The sequence below is a fragment of the Colobus angolensis genome, unplaced genomic scaffold (assembly GCF_000951035.1).
Source record: "Colobus angolensis palliatus isolate OR3802 unplaced genomic scaffold, Cang.pa_1.0 Scaffold46, whole genome shotgun sequence".
NCBI classification, from domain to species: domain Eukaryota; kingdom Metazoa; phylum Chordata; class Mammalia; order Primates; family Cercopithecidae; genus Colobus; species Colobus angolensis.
The window spans coordinates 4,796,206-4,817,517 of NW_012118043.1; the positions used below are offsets into that span (position 1 = coordinate 4,796,206).

The window sequence follows — 21,312 nt, forward strand, 5'->3', positions numbered from 1 at the left end:
CACCACACCCAGCTAATTTTTGTATTTTTAGTAGAGATGGGGTTTCACCATGTTGGCCAGGCTGGTCTTGAACTCCTCACCTCAAGTGATCCACCTGCCTTGGCCTCCCAAAGTGCTGAGATTATAGGCATGATCCACCACACCTGGCCTTTTTTTAATTTTTTACTTTTTTGCTAATTAAATCAAGGTTTAATTTTATAAACATGACTGAAATATTTTGTTGATTTAAATATTCTGGTTGACTCTTTTTTTAACAAGAAATGAAACTTTTACTATATATTTTATATAGCTCCTTATTTAAATGAAATACATTTATTGCAATTTATACTTGAGATACAATACTATAAATTTAAATTGTATGTTACTTTTGTTAAACCATAAAAAATTTATTGGGAAAATGTCAAGAGATGGTTTGTAGATTCTAGTTACGTGCCTGGAAAGAAAGAAAAATACTTTTTTATTCTTTGGGTGTAATTCTTTTGAATACTTAAAAGGAAATAATTAATAAACTGTAACATGCTTTTCAAACCACAGTATATTAGTGGAGTTTATTTGTTTGTTTGTTTGTTTTTCCAGATGGAGTCTCGCCCTATTGCCCAAAATGGAGTGCAGTGGCGCGATCTCTGCTCACTACAGCCTCCGCCTCCTGGGTTCAAGCAGTTCTCTTGCCTCAGCCTCCTGAGTAGCTGGGATTACAGGCACCCACCACTATGCCCAGCTAATTTTTGTATTTTTAGTAGAGACAAGTTTCACCATATTGGCCAGCTAGTCTCGAACGCCTGACCTACCTCAGCCTCTCAAAGTACTGAGATTACAGGGGTGAGCCACCGTGCCCAGTCTGTGGTTTTATTTTCTTAATTAGGTTTTAGTTTTTTTAATTTAGTTCCTTTGATAAAGAATGCTTCCTCCTGGTTTCTTTGTTTGGTTTATGAATTAATAGAGTGTTTACATCCTGTGGCCAAATATTGATGTTATTTGGAAAGAAAGGGTCTTGGTGTTTGAAAGAGCTCAGGCTCTTAAAAAAATGTGTAAACCCTATATATTTAAGATTTAAAAGATTTAAATAGAGAGCTTCCAATTTAAGATGATGGACTGGGCTGGGCGCGGTGGCTCATGCATGTAATCCTGATACTTTGGGAGGCCAAGGTGGGCAGATTACAAGGTCAGGAGATCGAGACCATCCTGGGTAACACGGTGAAACCTCATCTCTACTAAAAATACAAAAAACTAGCCAGGCATGGTGGCACACGCCTGTAATCCCAGCTAGTTGGGAGGCTGAAGCAGGAGAATCACTTGAGCCCAGGAAGCGGAAGTTGCAGTGAGCCGAGATCATGCCACTGCACTCCAGCTTGGGCAACAGAGCGAGACTCCATCACCAAAATAAAAAGATGAACTGATTATTCATATTTACTTCCTACCTTCCTCATGCTCACTGCTAAGATATTATTGAAATTTTAGTATAAAAAATAATTAAAGGGATTGGGCACAGTGGTTCACGCCTGTAATCCCAGCACTTTGGGAGGCCAAGGTGGCCATATCACTTGAGGTCAGGAGTTCAAGACCAGCCTAGCCAACCTCATGAAACCCCATCTCTACTGAAAATACAAAAATTAGTCAGGCATGGTGGCACATGCCTTTAATCCCAGCTGCTTAGGAGGCTGAGGTGCAAGAATCGCTTGAACCCAGGAGGCAGAGGTTGCAGTGAGCTGAGTTCGTGCCACTGCACTCCAGCCCCGGCAACCGAGTTAGACTCTGTCTCAAAAAAAATAATAATAATCATAATCATAATAATTAAAGTAAATCTGCAAAAGTGCTGTAAAAAATGATAGGGGTATAGATTTCCCAACTAGAAAATGAAGGCTAGTGTTATGATGAAAAGTGAAAGTAGAGAAATCTACATCGCACAATATGCGTGGAAGAAGTCAGCTTCAGAAATGGTAGCCATTGTACCCTACATTGTCACAGAGAGGCTCCAGGCTTAAAGTTGACTTCTGTAGAAAGCAAGAATGAATTGTTGAAGGAAGTAAGGAGGGTGATTAAATAAAGACTTTGAGCAGCTGGGCCGGCTGAACCATCCCAACCCTTCAAATCCCCTTGTACCTCTTATCCCACCTGCATACACAGAGCAGTTGCACCAAACACATTTCTCCCCCAGGGCTGAAACTTGGAGAATTGATCCTAGGGAAACAACTGCCTGCCTCAGTTGGGTTTAAGAATTTTAGTATGCCGCCGGGCGCGGTGGCTCACGCCTGTAATCCCAGCACTTTGGGAGGCCAAAGCGGGCGGATCACGAAGTCAGGAGATCGAGCCCATCCTGGCTAACACGGTGAAACCCCATCTCTACTAAAAATACAAAAAATTAGCCGGGCATGGTGGCGGGCGCCTGTAGTCCCAGCTACCTGGGAGGCTGAGGCAGGAGAATCGCTTGAACACAGGAGGCCGGAGGTTGCAGTGAGACAAGACTGCGCTACTGCACTCCAGCCTGGGCGATGCAGCAAGACTCCGTCTAAAAAAACAAAGAATTTTAGTATGCCCCAGAACAGGTTTTCCTCATACTGGCATTTGTATTTGTGGGGAAGAGAGAGAGACCAGACTGGCTGCCTGCTTGCCTGCTTAGCAGCAAACACAACCTGAAGTTAAGCTTGTTGCCAGCATGGCCCACTCACATCCACAGAAGTTGTAGTTAGCCCTCCACAAGTGAGGAGAACCGTCTTAGGAAAACAAGCCTGCATACAAGAAGCTCATGTAAACTCTATATGTTGAAAACTTGGGCCGGGCGCGGTGGCTCAAGCCTGTAATCCCAGCACTTTGGGAGGCCGAGACGGGCGGATCACGAGGTCAGGAGATCGAGACCATCCTGGCTAAAATGGTGAAACCCCGTCTCTACTAAAAAATACAAAAAAAAAACTAGCCGGGCGAGGTGGTGGGCGCCTGTAGTCCCAGCTACTCGGGAGGCTGAGGCAGGAGAATGGCGTAAACCCGGGAGGCGGAGCTTGCGGTGAGCTGAGATCCGGCCACTGCACTCCAGCCTGGGTGACAGAACGAGACTCCGTCTCAAAAAAAAAAAAAAAAGAAAACTTGAATTCAACATTTGTGAATATGAAAGAACAGGACATTTTGGGAAAACTATCATGAAAGAAAAGGAACAAGATGAATAAACAAAAGTTACGACCCAAGAGGATGTAGAACAGTAAGATAAAAAAGAACAATAAAATAAAGTTGTAATTATCACCCTTTGAGAGGTCTGAAGGTTCCTAAGAAGCGATAATGCCCATGAAAGAAAAAGAAGATCCTATGGAAAAGAAGCAAAGAAGAAAAACATTCTGTGAAGTTTAAAACATGATTGCCGGCCGGGCATGGTGGCTCACGCCTGTAATCCCAGCACTTTGGGAGACTGAGGCAGGTGAATCATCCGAGGTCAGGAGTTCAAGACCATCCTGGCCTACCTGGTGAAACCCTGTCTCTACTAAGAATACAAAATTTAGCTGGGCGTGGTGGCACGTGCCTGTAACTACTCAGGAGGCTGAGGCAGGAGAATCGCTTGAACCCAGGAGGCGGAGATTGCAGTGAGCCGAGATTACACCATTGCACTCCAGCCTGGCGACAGTGAGACTCTGTATCAAAAAAAGAAAAGGTTGCTAAAAACAGTTCTTCCAGATATTAAAACATGAAAACAGAATTTTTGTTTTAATGAAATAACTTGGCAGCAGTCTAGTGTGGCTGCAAAGAATAGCTGGGATCATCTTATTTGAAGATATCAGAAATCTACTGAGGCAGTGAGAACTGGAGGGGCTAAAACTAGAGCAGAAAGAACCTCAGAAAGATAAGGGACTTCCACAGTAGCTTTTAGATATGGAGTTGTTTGCCGTTTGTGGGCAGGAGCCTGAGAATCTAGGGTTTTGTACAAAATAAAGGAGAAAAATGTTATGATCAATTGATACAGAAAACGCTTGACTTGATTAAACTTTACTCATTATGGTAAGTGTCAAACTAGTAATAGAAGGGAACTTAGTATGTTAAACACAATTGGCAAAAACTAACAGCAGGCCAGGCACGGCGGCTCACGCCTAGCATCCCAGCACTTTGGGAGACCAACACAGGCAATTCTCTTGCACTCAGTAATTCAAGACCAGCCTGAGCAACATGGGAAAACCCCATCTCTAGAAAAAATACAAATACCGTGCCCAGCCGAGAAGAGTGTCTTTAAAAAAATAATAAAAAATAAAAAAAAACACAGGCCAGGTGCAGTGGCTCATGCCTGTAATCCCAACACTTTGGGAGGCTGAGGTGGGTGGATCACCTGAGCTCAGGAGTTCGACACCAGCCTGGGCAACATGGTGAAACCCCGTCTCTACTAAAAATACAAAAAATTAGCCGGGTGTGGCAGGACGCTCCTGTAGTCCCAGCTCTCGGGAGACTGAGGCAGGAGAATCACCGGAACCTGGAGGCAAAGGCTGCAGTGAGCCGAGATCGCACCACAGTACTCCAACCTGGGTGACAGAGTGAGACTCTGGCTAAACACACACACACACACACACATGCGAGACTCTGGCTAAACGCACACACACACCTGACAGCAAGCATTACATTTAGTAGTGAATAAAATGTTTTCAACTTGGCGTAAGAAACAAGGAGGATCCCTAGTTAATCACCACTTCTATTCAGTATTGTAGTGGAAATTCTTGCTAGTGCCGTAAGCCAAGAAACAAAATGGAAAGCCTTAATAAAAGAATTGTAAATGAAGAAATAAAATGGCACCATTTGCAGATGATGTGATTGTATCCCAAGAAAAACCGAAAGAATCTACAGACAAATTATGAGAAAAATGAATTTAGCAAGGTTGCTGGATATAAGGGCATATAAAAATGAACAGAATTTTTTTATTCTAGCAAAAAATACAAACAGGCCAGTAAACATTGAAAAGTGTTTATCAGCATTAATCATTAGAAAAATGCAAATGAAAACCACAATGCAATACCACTTTATATCCATCAGAATGGCTACAATGAAAAGGATAGACAGTGCTAAGTTTGGCAAGGATATGAAGCATCTAGAATGCTCATACGCTGCTGATGGCAGGTTAAATTGGTACAGTCATTTTGGGAGTTAGCAGTATCTGCTGAAGTTGAATATAAACATACCCTGTAACTCATCAATTCTGTTCTTTGCATGTACTCAACAGAAATTTGTGAACACATTCACCAAAAACGTGTACAAGAGAGTTTATAGAAGCACTATTAGCCTCCAACTAGAAACAAACCAAATGCCCATCTGCAGAATGGATGAATGAATTGCAATGTATTCATACAATGAAATGAATGAAATACAGTCACATGAAAAGTGTGATGAATCTCTTAGTGTCAGATACAAAAGGATACATACTATGTGATTTTTATTTAAAGTTCAAAATAGGTAAAACTATAATAGAAGTCATGGTAACATATTCTTGAGGTGTTGGGTTTGAGTGGAACTATAACTACAAAGAGACACTTAACACAGATGGTTTGTGTACTTTATGTGTTATATATGTCAATGAAAATTTACATTTAAAAACTCAGGGAGAAGTTAAACACTGTAGCCCGGTAACTCTCAACATCTAGACTGTAAGCCACTAGATGATGGGACAGGACTACGTAAGAAGAAAAGGAAAGTTTTCTTCCTTATGTTGTGGGCTCCTGCGGTGTTTTCCTACCCATCTTTTATAGACTAAGCTCAATCACAATAATCAGTTTTACCGCAGTGATTTCAACCCTGTCAAACCCAGGATCCCCCCTTTTTTTTCTTTGAGACAGAGTCTTGCTGTGTTGCCCAAGCTGGAATGCAGTGGTGCCATCTTGGCTCACTGCAACCTCTGCTGCCTGGGCTCAAGCGATTCTTGTGCCTCAGCCTCCCTAGTAGCTGGGATTACAAGCACATGTCACCACACCTGGCTAAGTTTTTTTGTGTGTGTGTATATATATATATATATATTTATATGTGTGTGTATATATATATTTTGAGATGGAGTTTCGCTCTTGTTGCCCAAGCTGGAGTGCAATGGTGCAATCTCGGCTCACTGCAACCTCTGCCTCCCGGGTTCAAGCAATTCTCCTGCCTCAGCCTCCCAAGTAGCTGGGATTACAGGTGTATGCCACCACACCCGGCTAATTTTTTGTATTTTTAGTAGAAACGGGGTTTCACACCATGTTAGCCAGGCTGGTCTCAAACTCCTGACCTCAGGTGATCCGCCCGCCTCAGCCTCCCAAAGTGCTGGACTTACAGGCGTGAGTCACTGCACCCGGCTTTTGTATTTTTAGTAGAGACGGGGTTTCACCATGTTGCCCAAGCTGGTTTTGAACTCCTAACTTATGCTCACCTCAGCCTCCCAAAGTGCTGGTGTTACAGGTGTGAGCCACCATGCCCAGCCCAGGATCCCTTTCTATATAAAATACTTTATAATGTTTCTTTTATTACCTAAATGAAATTATAGGTAAAAATATAACTTACCTATATGCTTAAATTTTTTTAAGTCTAATGTCTTAAGTATATAGAAAGGAAAAACAAAAGGAGAGTAGTCCTAAGCAGAAATACATAGATGTGGTTGGTATACTGTTAGTGGTCCAGAACTCTTTGTTCCTAGCCCACAGTACAGAAATTGAAGTCCAGACACCTTTATAGCAATTTGATGTTGATTTAAGCACGATGGATAGAAATTTTGATGAAATTTTTGTTAAAATTTAAATTTTATCTATTTAAAAGTTCTGAGTTTTAAAATTTAGCTAGAATTTTAGCTCTGTCGGCCGGGCATGGTGGCTTATACCTGTAACCCCAGCACTTTGAGAGGTCGAGGCGGGCGGATCACCGGAGATCAGAAGTTCAAGACCAGCCTGGCCAACATGGTGAAACCCCATCTCTACAAAAATTAGCCTGGCATGATGGTGTTGGCAGGTGCTTGTAATTCTAGCTACTCGGGAGACTGAGCCAGGAGAATTGCTTGAACCTGGGAGGCAGACGTTGCAGTGAGCGGTGATTGCGCCATTGCACTCCAGTCTGGGCGACAGAGCCAGTCTCTGTCTCAAAAAAAAAAAAAAAAAAAAAAAAAAGAAAGAAAGAAAAGAATGTTAGCGCAGTCAAACTAACTAACATGGTAAGCTCTCTGTGGTACAAACAGTTCACTAATGATGCACAGGAGGACCATATTACAGCATGTGACTATTTTTCTGCAGCTTTGTCGATATATAATTCATATACTATACAATTCATTCATTCAAAATGTACAACTCATTGGCTAGGCATATTAACAGAATTGTGCAACCATCACAACAATCAATTTTGGAACATTTTCATCACCCTTGAGAAAAAAACCTGGCACCCTTTAGCTATAACCTCCCAAACCCCTCATCCCTCCCACTCTTAGACAACCACTACTCTACTTTCTCTCTGTAGATTTGCCTGTTCTGAATATTTCATATAAATGGAAACATACAATATGTGGTCCTTTATGACTGGCTTCTTTTAGTAAGCATGTTTTTAAGGTTTATCCGTGTTGTGACATAGACATTCCTTTTTATTCCTAAGTAATATTCTATTGTATGAATGTGCCACATTTTACTTATTTGTGCGCTAATTGATGGACAATTGGGTTGTTTTCACTTTTTGCCTATTATGAATGATGCTGCTGTGAACATTTGTTAGGGTTTTGTATGGATGTAAGTTTTCATTTCCCTTGAGTGTATACCTAGGAGTGGAATTGCTGGGTCATACAGTTACTTTATCCCTTTTGAGTATGGCTAGACTGTTTTCCAAAGTGGCTGTATTGTTTTACATTCCCATAAGCAATGTATGAGTATTCCAGTTTCTTTACGTTTTTGCTAACACTTCTTGTGAAATGGTACCTCATTAATAAAATTAACTCAAAGCATTTTGATTTGCATTCTTTGTATATTCTAGATAGAAATCCCTTATTAAATACGTGATTTGCAGTGTTTTTCTCCTATCTGTGAATTGACCTTTCACGTTCTTAATGGTGTCTTTTGAGGCACAAATGTTTTTGATTTTGATGTTTAATTTATTTATTTTTTTCTTGTGTTACTTATGCTTTTGGTGTCATATATCTAAAACATCTTTGCCTAATCCAAGGTCACAAAGACTTAACATCTATGTTTTCTTCTAAGTGTTTGATAGGTTTAGCTCCTACATTTAGGTCTTTGCTTTGAGTTAATTTTTATTAAGGTTAATTTATCAAATGTAACCCAGAAGCATACAGAAAATCTATGAAGAAAAAATAGGTGTTTTTTTGTTTTTTTGGGGTTTTTTTTGTTTTTTTTTTTTGAGACAGCATCTTGCTCTGTCACCCAAGCTGAAGTGCAGTGGCTCAACTATGGCTCACTACAGCCTCAACCACCTAGGCACAAGCAATCCTTCTGCCTCAGCCTCCTGAGTAGCTGGCATACACCACCACACCTGGCTAATTTTTACATTTTTGGTAGAGATGAGGTCTCACTGTTGCCCAGGCTGGTCTTGAACTGCTGGGCTCAGGCGATCTGCCTGTCTCGGCTTCCCAAAGTGCTTAGATCATAGGCATGAGCCACTGTGCTTGGCCAGAATAGGGATTTTTGACATTTATTTTTATAACATTTTTGCACTTATTTTAATTTTTCAAACAAGCCTGGGTTTATTATTTAAAATTATTAGCTAAATTAAAAAAGTAAACTTTTATTTTAATCCTCATTTTCTAATGGTGAAATAAGCATCCTGAACTATTTTTTTCAAGAAAAAGCATACCTTTTCTGAAGGTGGCAGCAGTAGTAGTTAACCAAATGTGACAATGGAAGTAATTTAAAGAATGAAGGGGCCGGGCGCGGTGGCTCAAGCCTGTAATCCCAGCACTTTGGGAGGCCGAGACGGGCGGATCACGAGGTCAGGAGATCGAGACCATCCTGGCTAACACGGTGAAACCCCGTCTCTACTAAAAAATACAAAGAACCAGCCGGGCGAGATGGCGGGCGCCTGTAGTCCCAGCTACTCGGGAGGCTGAGGCAGGAGAATGGGGTAAACCCGGGAGCCGGAGCTTGCAGTGAGTTGAGATCTGGCCAGTGCACTTCCGCCAAAAAAAAAAAAAAAAAAAAAATGAAGAACAGGCTACTCTGGTCACATTACCTATGGGGTAGTCCTGCTCCACAAGGAGCAATGTCAACAACAAAAAAAAAAGAACAGTAAAATGAATACAATAGAGTTTGTATTAGTTTTGCTCAGAAACATGACCCCCTCTCATACTGAATTTGGTTTTGTAGCCATAATTGATGATGAAATATGTAACATAATGCATAAACTACAGCATCTTATTTGCAGAAATATACTGGCTAATGAAGCCATGAAATCAAAACTTAAGCACAAAAGACAGCTAAACAAGTCAGTTCAAAAGCAAAAGAACTATGGAGAAATAATAAATTATTGGGCAACTGTCACCACTATCCATCTCCAGAACTTTTTCATCATCCTGTATTGAAACTCTGTCCCCATGAAGCAACAACACTACATTTCCCACTCTCCCATAGTCCCTCTGTTCTTCTTTCTGACTATGATTTTGACTGTAATTTGATTTCATATAAGTGGAATCATACAATATCTTTTTTTTTTTTTTTTTGAGACGGAGGCTTGCTCTGTCACCAGGCCTGTACAGTGGCATGATCTTGGCTCACTACAACCTCCACCTCCCAGGTTCAAGTGATTCTCCTGCCTCAGCCTCCCAAGTAGCTGAGACTACAGGCACGCACGACGACGCCAGCTAATTTTTGTATTTTTGGTAAACGGGGTTTCACCACATTGGCCAGGATGGTCTTGATCTCTTGACCTTGTGATCCGCCTGCCTCGGCCTCCCAAAGTGCTGAGATTACAGGTGTGAGCCACCATGCCCAGGCAATATTTATCTTCTTATGTCTGGCTTATGTCACTTATGTCTTCACGGTTCATCTGTAGTGTAGCATATATTAGAATTTTATTCCTTTTTAAGGCTTAATATATTTCATTATATGTAAATACCACATTTTATCTGTTTATCCATTGGTGGGCAGTTGGGTTGCTTCCACATTTTAACTCTTGTGAATAATGGTGCTATGAACATGGGTGTACAAATATCTGTTTAGTTCCTGCTTTCAGATTCATCTGGGTATATACCCAGAAGTGGAATTACTGGATCATATGGTAATTCTATGTTTCCTTTTTTGAGAAATTGCTGTATTGTTTTCCACAGTGGCTGTATCATTTTGTATTTCCACCAGCAGTGCATAGTGGATGCAGTTTCTCTACATCCTCTCCAACACTTTCTCATTTTCAGTTTTTGGTTTTTTAATAGCCATTCTAATGGGTACAAAGTGGCATCTCATTTTTGTTTTGATTTACATTTCTCTAATGATTGAGTGATGTTGAGCATCTTTTCATGTACTTTTTGGCCATTTGTATGTCTTCTTTGGATAAATGACTATTAAGTCTTTTGGCCTTTTTTTTTTCTTCTTGAGACAGAGTCTCACTCCCAGGCTGGAGTGCAGTGGCGTGGACTGCAACCTCCGCCTCGCAGGTGCAAGTGATTCTCATGCCGCAGCCTCCTGTGTAGCTGGGATTACAGATGTGTACCACCAAGCCCAGCTAATTTTTTTTTTTTTTTTTTTGTGGAGATGGGGTTTCACCATGTTGGCCAGGCTGGTCACAAACTCCTGACCTCAAGTGATCCACTTGCCTTGGCCTCCCAAAGTGCTGGGATTACAGGCATGAGCCACTGCACCTGGCCCTTTGCCCATTTTCAAATTGAGTTGTTTGGTTTTTTGTTGTTGTAGTTCTTTATATAGCCTTTTGCCTTTTAGTGTTCTTTAACTAGAGACATCTTTTGCTTAACTTTCAACGTGGCTTACTGGATTAGTTGAAGGACCAAATCTCTCATCTGTGTATGGCAGGTGTTGACTCTTCTAACCTCCTTTGTTGAATTTTAATGTTGATGTTAATTGAGTTTTGGCATGATATTCTATTAACCTTCTAATAATAAGCTTAATTTATTGATTCAGCCATTGTTGAATAGTGCCCTTTGGTTTTTTATTGCTTATGAAAATTCTGGCAGCTCATGAAGGGGATAAAATCACTTGTAGTGTACCATATGTTATATGCATTTCATCCTCACAACTTATGAGATGGGTATTCTGCATTTTTCAGATGAAGGACTGTGGATCAGGGTTAAATGGAGTAAACTGCTCAAAATATGTATCTGATAGTTTACTAATGTTGATATTTAACTAAGTTTTCTTCAAGTTTATTATTAATTTATGCACTGAACTGATTTTATAAAACTCTCACATGTAGGCTTGTATCTACTTTTCAAGAGTATAGCCATCACCATTTCATAATAGTTTTTAAAATTGTAGTTGTTCCTACTTAAGGACTATGTTTAGTTTCTTCCTTTAAATATTATCCAGATATGACTACAAATATTATCCAGGTTATGACTATAGAGAGCCAATTAGCCAAGTGATTGCCTGAAATCACCTTATCTTATTGCTGCCTTTAACATAGCTATATAATCCCATACACAACATTATTGCTGCCCAATAGAAATTTTCAAAGAAAATAAATATTTGAAGTTAATTTTAATATTTTTAATTTAATCCAGTATATTTAAAATATTGTATTTCAGTGTGTAATTAAATATAAAAATCACTAGTGAGGTGTTTTACATTCATTCCTTATATTAAGTATTTAAAATCCAGTGTGTTAAACTAACGACACATCTCAATTCACCCTTCCCACATTTCAAGTACTCGGTAGCCACATGTGAGTTGTGCCTAGGGGTATTAGACAGTGCTAATTAGGAGGTTTAAAATGCAACTCATAAATTTAATTCATCTCTTTGATCTCAGTAAATTATCCTTCTTTCTAGAGGTCATTGTACTATTCCTCTCTTCCTTACCCTCCACTTCAGACAATTTTATTGAATTTTGTCTTTTAAATTTTGTAAATCCATCTTTTTGTCTCCTGCCCTACCACTACCTCAGCTTGGGGATTCATATTCTCTTACCTGGACTATTGCAGTGCCCTCTCAATTGGTCTTGCTATCTCTGCTTGTGCCTCATAAATTTCACTTCTACTGTTATTAATTCTGATCCCAAAATCTTCTGCTTTGCAGTGAGAATGTCTGCCTAACTGAAAATCTCACCATTCTACTCCCCTACTTAATACCTTTCAGTATATTTTAGTGATTTCACATTATTTCAAATAAGTAGTCTGTGAGGTAAGATACCTATACCATCCTATACTATCACAAGGGACGCATACACAATTCTTTGGGAATGTAGGAAAAACAAAGTAGATACCCTTTTCTCATATTCCTTTTAAAACTGCATATTTAGTATCTGTTTCTATGTACGTAACATAGAACATGTAAATTATTTATCAATAAATATATTCGCAGTCCCACATCACTCAGTGAGGCGATATGTTCTGAGAAATGCTTCATTAGGCGATTTCATTGCTGTGTGAACATCATCAAGTGTACTTACCCAAACCCAGGGTAGTATAGCTGTTGCCCCTAGGCTGCAAACCTGCACAGCATGTTACTGGTTTGAATACTATAAGTAATTGTAACACAGTGATAAGTATTTGTGTATTTAAACATACCTAAACATAGAAAAGGTAGAGTAAAAATACCTTGTAAAAGATTTTTTTAATGATACACCTTTATAGGGCACTTTTCATGAATGGAGCTTGCAGGACTGGAAGTTGCTGTGGGTGAGTCAGTGAGTGGTGAGTGCATGTGAATACCTAGGACTTTACTGCACACTGCTTTAGACTTTATAATCACTGTATACTTACGCTACACTAATTTATTTTAAAAAGATTTTTTCTTCTTCAATAATAAGTTAACCTTAGCTTACTATAACTTTTTTACTTCATAAACTTTTTAATGTTCTCAAACTGTTTTAATCTTGTAATAACACTTGACTTACAATGCAAACAATATTGTCCAGGAGCAGTGGCTCACACTTGTAATCCCAGGACTTTGGGAGGCCAAGGCGGATGGATCACTTGAGGTCAGGAGTTTGAGACCAGCCTGACCAACGTGGTGAAACCCCATCTCTACTAAAACTACAAAAATTAGCCAGTCATGGGGGTAGGCACTTGTAATGCCAGCTACTCAGGAGGCTGTGGCAGGAGAATCGCTTGAAGCTGGGATTCTCAGTGAGCTGAGGTCGCACCACTGCACTCCAGCCTAGGGGACAGAGTGAGACTCTTTCTCAAAAAAAAAAAAAAAAATTAATGGGCCCAAAAATACACTTAGATAGAATGAATAATATCTAGTATTTGGTAGTACAATAGGATGCTGTAGTTAACAACAATTGTTTGTATATTTTAAGTAACTAGAGGAAAGGAATTGGAATGTTCCTAATACAAAGAAACAATAAAGGCTCGAGATGATGGATACCCCAGTTACCCTGATTAATCATTACACATTGTACAGCTGTACAAAAATATTTTCTTTATATCCTTACTTTTTTTTTTTTTTTTACTTTTGAAACTTTTTTGTTGAACATTGAGATGTGGCTGGGCAGGGTGGCTCACACTTATAACCCAACACTTTGGGAGGCTGAGATGGGAGGGATCACTTGAGGTCAGGAGATCAAGAGCAGCCTGGGCAACATAATGAGACCCTGTCTCTACAAAAAAGAAAAGAAGCCGGGCGCGGTGGCTCAAGCCTATAATCCCAGCACTTTGGGAGGCCGAGACAGGTGGATCACGAGGTCAGGAGATCGAGACCATCCTGGTCTACACGGTGAAACCCCGTCTCTACTAAAAAATACAAAAAACTAGCCGAGCGAGATGGCGGGCGCCTGTAGTCCCAGCTACTCGGGAGGCTGAGGCAGGAGAATGGCGTAAACCCGGGAGGCGGAGCTTGCAGTGAGCTGAGATCCGGCCACTGCACTCCAGCCCGGGCGACAGAGCGAGACTCCGTCTCAAAAAAAAAAGAGAAATTAGCCAGGCATGGTGACATGCACCTATAATTCTAACTACTTGGAAGGTTGAGATGGAAGGATCACCTGAGTACAAGAGGTTTAGGCTGCAGTGAGCCACGATGGCACCACTGCCCTCTAGCCCAGGCAAGAGTGAGACCCTGAATCCAAAGAAACCCCCCAAAACAGAAAACTGAGACAGGGGCCAGGCGCAGTGGCTCACGCCTGTAATCCCAGCACTTTGGGGGGCCAAGGTGGGTGGATCACCTGAGGTCAGGAGTTCTAGAACAGCTTGGCCAACATGATGAAACCCTGTCTATACTAAAAATACAAAAATTAGCCAGGTGTAGTGGCGCACACCTGTAATCCCAGCTACTTGGGAGGCTGAGGCAGGAGAATCTCTTGAACTTGGGATGCAGAGGTTGCAGTGAGCAGAGATCACGCCACTGCACTCCAGCCTAGGGGATAGGGCGAGACTCTGTCTCCAAAAAAGAAAAGAAAACCGAGACATACTATCCTAGGCCTACAGGGGGGTCAAGATAATCAATATCACTGTCCCCTACCTCCACATCTTGTCCCACTGGAAGGTCTTTAGGGGCAGTAACACACATGGAGCTGTCATCTCCGGTGATAACAATGCATTCTTCTGGATACCTCCTGAAGGATTGCCTGAGGCTTTTTACAGTTAACTTTAATTTATAATTTGAAGAAGTGTGCTCTAAAATGATGAAAATTATAGTTTAGTAAATACAGAAACCAGTAACATAGTCATTTATTATCATTATCAAGTATTATGTACTGTCCATAATTGCATGTGCTAGACTTTTATAGGACTGGCAGAGCAGTAGGTTTGTTTGCCAGCATCACCACAAACATGTGAGTAATGCATTATGCTATGGCATTATGATAGTTACTACCTCACTAGGCAATGAGAATTTTTCAGTTCCATTGTAATCTTATTGGACTACTGTTGTATATGCGGCCCGTCATTGACTGAAATGTCCTTCTGTGGCAAATGACTGTAGTTTTAATTTCAGTAAAAAACCTATAATCTACATAGAATACGAAAAGATAAGTATGTTAGCTGTACAAGGGCAAAGTTTTTGTGTTTTTTCACTGACTTATTCTCAGTGTCAGTAACAGTATCTGGCATAGAATAGTAACTGGTCAATAAATATTTGTTGAATAAATAAATGATATTCATAGAAAAACACTCTAACTTCATACTTTATTAGGCCTTTAAGGCAAAAAGTAAGTTTAAATAAACATTTTCTCATCTCTATTCAATTTAAATTTTTGACACCTGAAGTAAAACTTAAATTACTGTCTTCTTGAATTATCTTACAGAGATTTGTACAGGAAGTCTCTAATATGTACAGTGGAGTAAAAAAACTTTTTTCCCTTCTAGTAAACGAAGCAAAAAAGGAGATAAAAATGGGAAAGGCTTGAGACACTTTTCAATGAAAGTGTGTGAGAAAGTTCAGCGAAAAGGTACAACATCATACAATGAAGTCGCTGATGAGCTGGTGTCAGAGTTCACCAATTCAAATAACCATTTGGCTGCTGATTCGGTAGGTAGATCATGAACCTGACATTGATTTTGATGGATGATGGTATCTCTTTGTGTTATCTTTGTTATAGATTTGAGGAATCAGGTAAGCTAGATGAACAATTATACTTGAGGGTTTCATCCTTTATTTTGGGGGATTTTTTGTTGTTGTTGAGTTTTAGTTTGGAGGGAATTTTTTTTTTAGATGGAGCCTCGCTCTGTCGCCCAGGCTGGAGTTCAGTGGTATGATCTTGGCTCACTGCAACCTCTGCCTCCCAGGTTCAAGCTCTTCTTGTGCCTCAGCCTCCCGCGTAGCTGGGATTACACACCACCATTCGCAGCTAATTTTTGTATTTTTAGTAGAGACAGGGTTTCACCATGTTGGCTAGGCTGGTCTCAAACTCCTGACCTCAGGTGATCCACCTGCCTCGGCCTTCCAAAGTGCTGGGATTACAGGCGTGAGCCACTGCACCCGGCCTTAGTTGCGTTTTTTTGTTTTAACATTTAAAAAATATTTGGCATGGTGGCTCATGCCTGTAATCCCAGCACTTTGGGAGGCTGAGGTGGGCAGATCACGAGGTCAGGAGATCGACACTGTCCTGGCTAACACTGTGAAACCCTGTTTCTACTAAAAATACAAAAAAATAGCCAGGCATGGTGGCACGTTCCTGTAATCCCAGCTACTCAGAAGGCTGAGGCAGGAGAATTGCTTGAACCTGGGAGGCGGAGGTTGCAGTGAGCCAAGATCTCACCACTGCACTACAGCCTGGGCAAGAGAGCAAGACTCTGTCTCGGAAAAATAATAATAATAACATTATTATTATTATAGTTATTTTTATTACTTTAAATAAATATTGTGCTGAACCCTTTGTTCTTATTTAATCTGCTTTGAATAACATCCATATCCCTTCCTATATCAAAAAGAGGAAATTGGCATACCTACCACATTGCCTCCTCCCAGGACTTGTTGTTACAGTATCATTGTTTCTGCAGGGTCAACATTTCTTTTTTTTTTGAGACAAGAGTCTAGCTTTGTCACCCAGACTGGAGTGCAGTGGCACAATCTTGACTCACTGCAACCTCCGTCTCCCGGATTCAAGAGATTTTCCTGCCTCAGCCTCCGAGGTAGCTGGGATCACAGGCATGTACTACCACGCCCAGCTTAGTTTTGTATTTTTTAGTAGAGATGGGGTTTTGCCATGTTGGCCAGACTGGTCTTGAACTCCTGACCTTAGGTGATCTGCCCGCCTCGGCCTCTCAAAGTGGTGGGATTACAAGCATGAGCCACCACTCCTGGCCTATTGTTGAGATTTCTAATATTTACATTCAGTTCTATAACTTAAATCCCCCACTTATTTAGATCTAGTTTTATGTTTAGGTGGATTCACTGTTCTCCACCATCCTTTATTATCATTGCATTTCCTGAGGACCTTGTTCCACAATGTAAACGAACATGGTTTCCTTCATTGAGTAAGTCTTTCTATCAAAAAAATAGAAGAAGAAGTCCGGGCGCGGTGACTCACGCCTGTAATCCCAGCACTTTGGGAGGTCGAGGCGGGCAGATCACCAGGTCAGGAATTTGAGATCGGCTTGGCCAATATGGTGAAACCCCGTCTCTACTAAAAATACAAAAATTAGCTGGGTGTGGCGGCACACGCCTGTAGTCTCAGCTACTTGGGAGGCTGAGACAGAAGAGTCACTTGAACCTGGGAGGTGGAGGTTGCAGTGAGCTGAGATCGCGCCACTGTACTCCAGCCCAGGCGACAGAGCAAGACGGTGTCTCAAAAACAAAAAAAGAAGAAGAAAAATGGTCAACTGAACTGAACAGTGTCCATTGTCATATAGAGGATTATATTTTGGTGCAAGTTCCTAATCTCATTGTAGATTGGAGACAGTTTGCAGATCAACAGTGGTCAAGGAACACATTTTGAGAAGCACAGTTTTACCCAGAACTTGAATAAATGTCCTTGATTTTTTTAAGTCTAAAATCCTCCCAGATAATGCAAGGGCTTAGAACATTTTACCTCCAATACGTTTTTCTGTTAATATATATACTATTTATTGTCATGTATATTAATTAAGTTCTGTATTTATTCTAGCCTCCATAAGACATTATTGTTTTATACAGTGAAAATTGAGATTTACCCACATATTTACCTTTTGGGTTGGTCTTCATTCTATCCTACATCTCTAAGCTCCCATCTTAGATGATATTTCTTCTACCTGAAGAAATCCCTTTGGTATATTTCAGTGTAGATCTGCAGGTAACATGATCTTTATTTTTAAGATTATTTTGTGGCCGGGCGCGGTGGCTCAAGCCTGTAATCCCAGCACTTTGGGAGGCCGAGACGGGCAGATCACGAGGTCAGGAGATCGACACTGTCCTGGCTAACACTGTGAAACCCTGTTTCTACTAAAAATACAAAAAAATAGCCAGGCGAGGTGGCGGGCGCCTGTAGTCCCAGCTACTCGGGAGGCTGAGGCAGGAGAATGGCGTAAACCCGGGAGGCGGAGCTTGCAGTGAGCTGAGATCCGGCCCCTGCACTCCAGCTTGGGCGACAGAGCGAGACTCCGTCTCAAAAAAAAAAAAAGATTATTTTGTTTTATATTGTTTGAAAGTATTTTTATTTCATCTTTAATTTTGAAGGATATTTTCACGGAATATAGAATTCTTTTGGATGTCTTTGTCAGTTTGCTAAATAAAAAATAGAATCCTTCCAGCACTTTGAAGACGTAATATTAATTTGATATATTAATATCATGTGACTGTATCTTAACCCTTAATTATCACTCAATGAAAATGTTTTTTAGCAGGCTTACGATCAGAAAAACATTAGGCGAAGAGTTTATGATGCTTTAAATGTGCTAATGGCAATGAACATAATTTCAAAGGAAAAAAAAGAAATCAAGTGGATTGGCCTGCCTACCAATTCTGCTCAGGAATGTCAGAATCTGGAGGTAAGTGAGAACATCTGTTTATGAATAGCTTTTTGTATTATTTTACATCAGAGACATTTTAATTTAAAAATGTAATTGTAATATCAAATATTTCCAATTTTTCATGTATACTATGTCATTTTTTAACAGACTATAGAATTTTAGAATTGAAAGGTGCCTTGTAGGTATAGTCTACAGTTTAATTTGTAAATGATGAAACTGAGGGATAAAAGTTAAATAACAGTTTGATTTCACTGTTTCTTAGGGAAGATTTTTATTTCATTCTAAGTCAATTCTGAGCACTCTACTAATAAACTTTTGGTGAAATGGTATCTTATTTGATAAGATGCTTGCTGTATGTATCCAAAAAAAAAGGATCAAACTGGGTGTTTATTTCCTTTATTGGTTACACAATATTCTGAATGTAGCTGTGAAAGTCAGACTTTTACATTTGACTTTAGAAATAGTAACAGAATGAATAGTGTTTCATTTGTGTCTTTACCAAAATGAATAGAATTTTGGAATTATGTATGCAGAAGCATTTTAAGTTCTGTTAACTTTAAGCATTATAGAAAATTCTTTCTACATGAGCATGTTGCCTGACATACTGTTTCTAAATTGACGTGACATAATTTTACTACCATGGCCATAAATGGAATAAACTGAGGTTAAATATGGTTTCTGGGCCAGGCGCAGTGGCTCACGCCTATAATCCCAGCACTTTGGGAGGCTAAGGTGGGTGGATCACCTGAGGTCAGGAGTTCGAGACCAGCCTGGCCAAAATGGTGAAATCCCATCTCTATTAAAAATACAAAAATTAGCCAGTGGCGGACGCCTGTGATCCCAACTACTGGGAAGGCTGAGCCAGGAGAATCGTTTGAACCCAGGAGGCAGAGGTTACAGTGAACAGAGATGACGCCATTGCACTCCAGTCTAGGCGACAAGAGCAAGACTCCATCTTTAAAAATATATATGTGTGTGTGTGTGTATATATATATATATATATAGCTTTGGGAGATAATTAAGATTGGTTTCCTGTTTTTCTCAGTCTTTTTTCTCCCCAGCAATTCAGTTATTTCGTATTATTATACTTATGGATGGAGAGAGAAACCAGATATTCATCAGAAGCTATACAATATTTTTCATGTGCTACAATGGAAATATCCTCCTTTTCTCGTTTTTCTTCCTTCTGATAGAGTGGAATTTGAGCATCATTTTCATGAGTAATATTGAGCTTATACCAAAGACTTATTAAGCAAAAAAACCTATTCACATCTACCTTGTGCTTAATCACAGGTTATACAAGGCAAATCTCTGAACCCAAGGAAATGTCATTCTAACTGGGGAGAAGAGAAATGTAAAAGAGTTAACCAAAAATGTGATTACTCCTATGAAAGAAATGTGCAGATTCTCTGCAAAGAGGGGTGGGGGAGGGCTTTACCAAGGAGATAATCACAGAGCTCAGGCATGAGGTGGGAGTAGTTTGCCAAGTGGATACGGATGGGGAGGGCCTTCCAGGCAGAGGCGCTGCATGGGCTGAGACAGGCATGAGAAAGCTTGCCTGGAGCTGGGTGTGGCTAGGGAACAGGCATTCAGAAAGGTGGATAGATATCTAAGTGTTAAGCAGTGGGGACCTGATCCTGTAAACAAAGGGAAGCAGTTGATAAATTACAAAGGGTTGATAGGATGTTTTTTGAAGGATCACTCTGCCAGTGGGTTGGAAGTAAAATTAACAGGTAGGGAAGGAAATGGAATGAAGGAGGGGGATTAGAGATGGTCTGAGTTACAGCAGTGGCCATGAGATTGGAGAGGTGTTATAGAGGTAGAATCAGTGTGGCTTGACCTAGTTGGATGAGGGACAGGTAAGGGGCCTTGCTTGTCAGACCTTCTGATAAAGGGATGCTCCTACAACATCTTTTCCAATGTAGAACGCCACACAGATTTTACAGTGAATCTTAAGTAATTTAAAAGTAAAACGTGGTGCATTAGAGGAACCATGAATGGAAACTCACTAGTGTAAACTAGACTGGATGCGGAGCAAGTAAGAGATAATCTGCTGAAGCAGACAAGAAAAATGTCTTATTTGATGATCGAAAGACAAAACTGTAACAAATTTAAAGATCTTAATTGTCTTTTATTTGTGATTCTAGAATCTGGCAACACCTCACTAGTAAGTAGAATGAGTGTTCCTATAAGCTGAGCAGAAGAGGTTGAACATTATTCAGTGTTTTAAAGATAGAGAAGCAGCAAAGGCAGACAGAGGCAGAAACAGAACAAAAAGCAGATTGGACATTTCAATGTCACTTTCCTTATAAGGGTAAAACAGAGAAGACTCTCTTATGCCAGCTGCAACTGGCCTGTTTGGGTAGTTTACTATTCTCTTTCTCTCCTGATTTCCTAGGTCAGATAAACAACTGAGTTTTGGCCTGGTGGCATGGAACTTCAGCATGAGTGACTCCCTTTTAGTTTGGTCTGTTGGACCTAGTGCAGGAGCTCAGTCCAAACCAGTGGGCTCCTGTAAATTTTCTTTCTGTTTTTTTTTGTTTGTTTGTTTTGAGTTGGAATTTTGCTCTGTCACCCAGGCTGGAGTTCAATGGCGCGATCTTTGTCAGCTCCTGCAACCTCCACCTCCCGGGTTCAAGCAATTCTCCTGCCTCAGCCTCCCAAGTAGCTGGGATTACTGGTGCCTGCCACTATGCCTGGCTGATTTTTTTTTTAGTAGAGACAAAGTTTCACTTTATGGGCCAGGCTGGTCTCTTGGCCAAGCTGCTCTTGAACTCCTGACCTCGTGATCCGCCCACCTTGGCCTCCCACAGTACTGGGATTACAGGCGTGAGCCACCACTCCCGGCCATAA

The 21,312-nt window shown here is 40.5% G+C and overlaps 1 protein-coding gene across 4 annotated transcripts in view; it reads left to right on the forward strand.

Annotated features, from left to right (window-relative positions):
- Window positions 1-21,312, forward strand: part of TFDP2 (transcription factor Dp-2 (E2F dimerization partner 2)) — a 220,455-nt gene that overhangs the window by 173,779 nt on the left and 25,364 nt on the right. For 2 of the 4 annotated variants that reach the window (XM_011958086.1, XM_011958087.1), the window contains 2 exons: window positions 15,379-15,541; window positions 18,331-18,477. In XM_011958086.1, coding sequence (XP_011813476.1) covers window positions 15,379-15,541; window positions 18,331-18,477 — 310 coding nt within the window. The remainder of the gene's footprint in view (window positions 1-15,378; window positions 15,542-18,330; window positions 18,478-21,312) is intronic. The other 2 variants (XM_011958088.1, XM_011958089.1) reach the window with 1 other exon arrangement.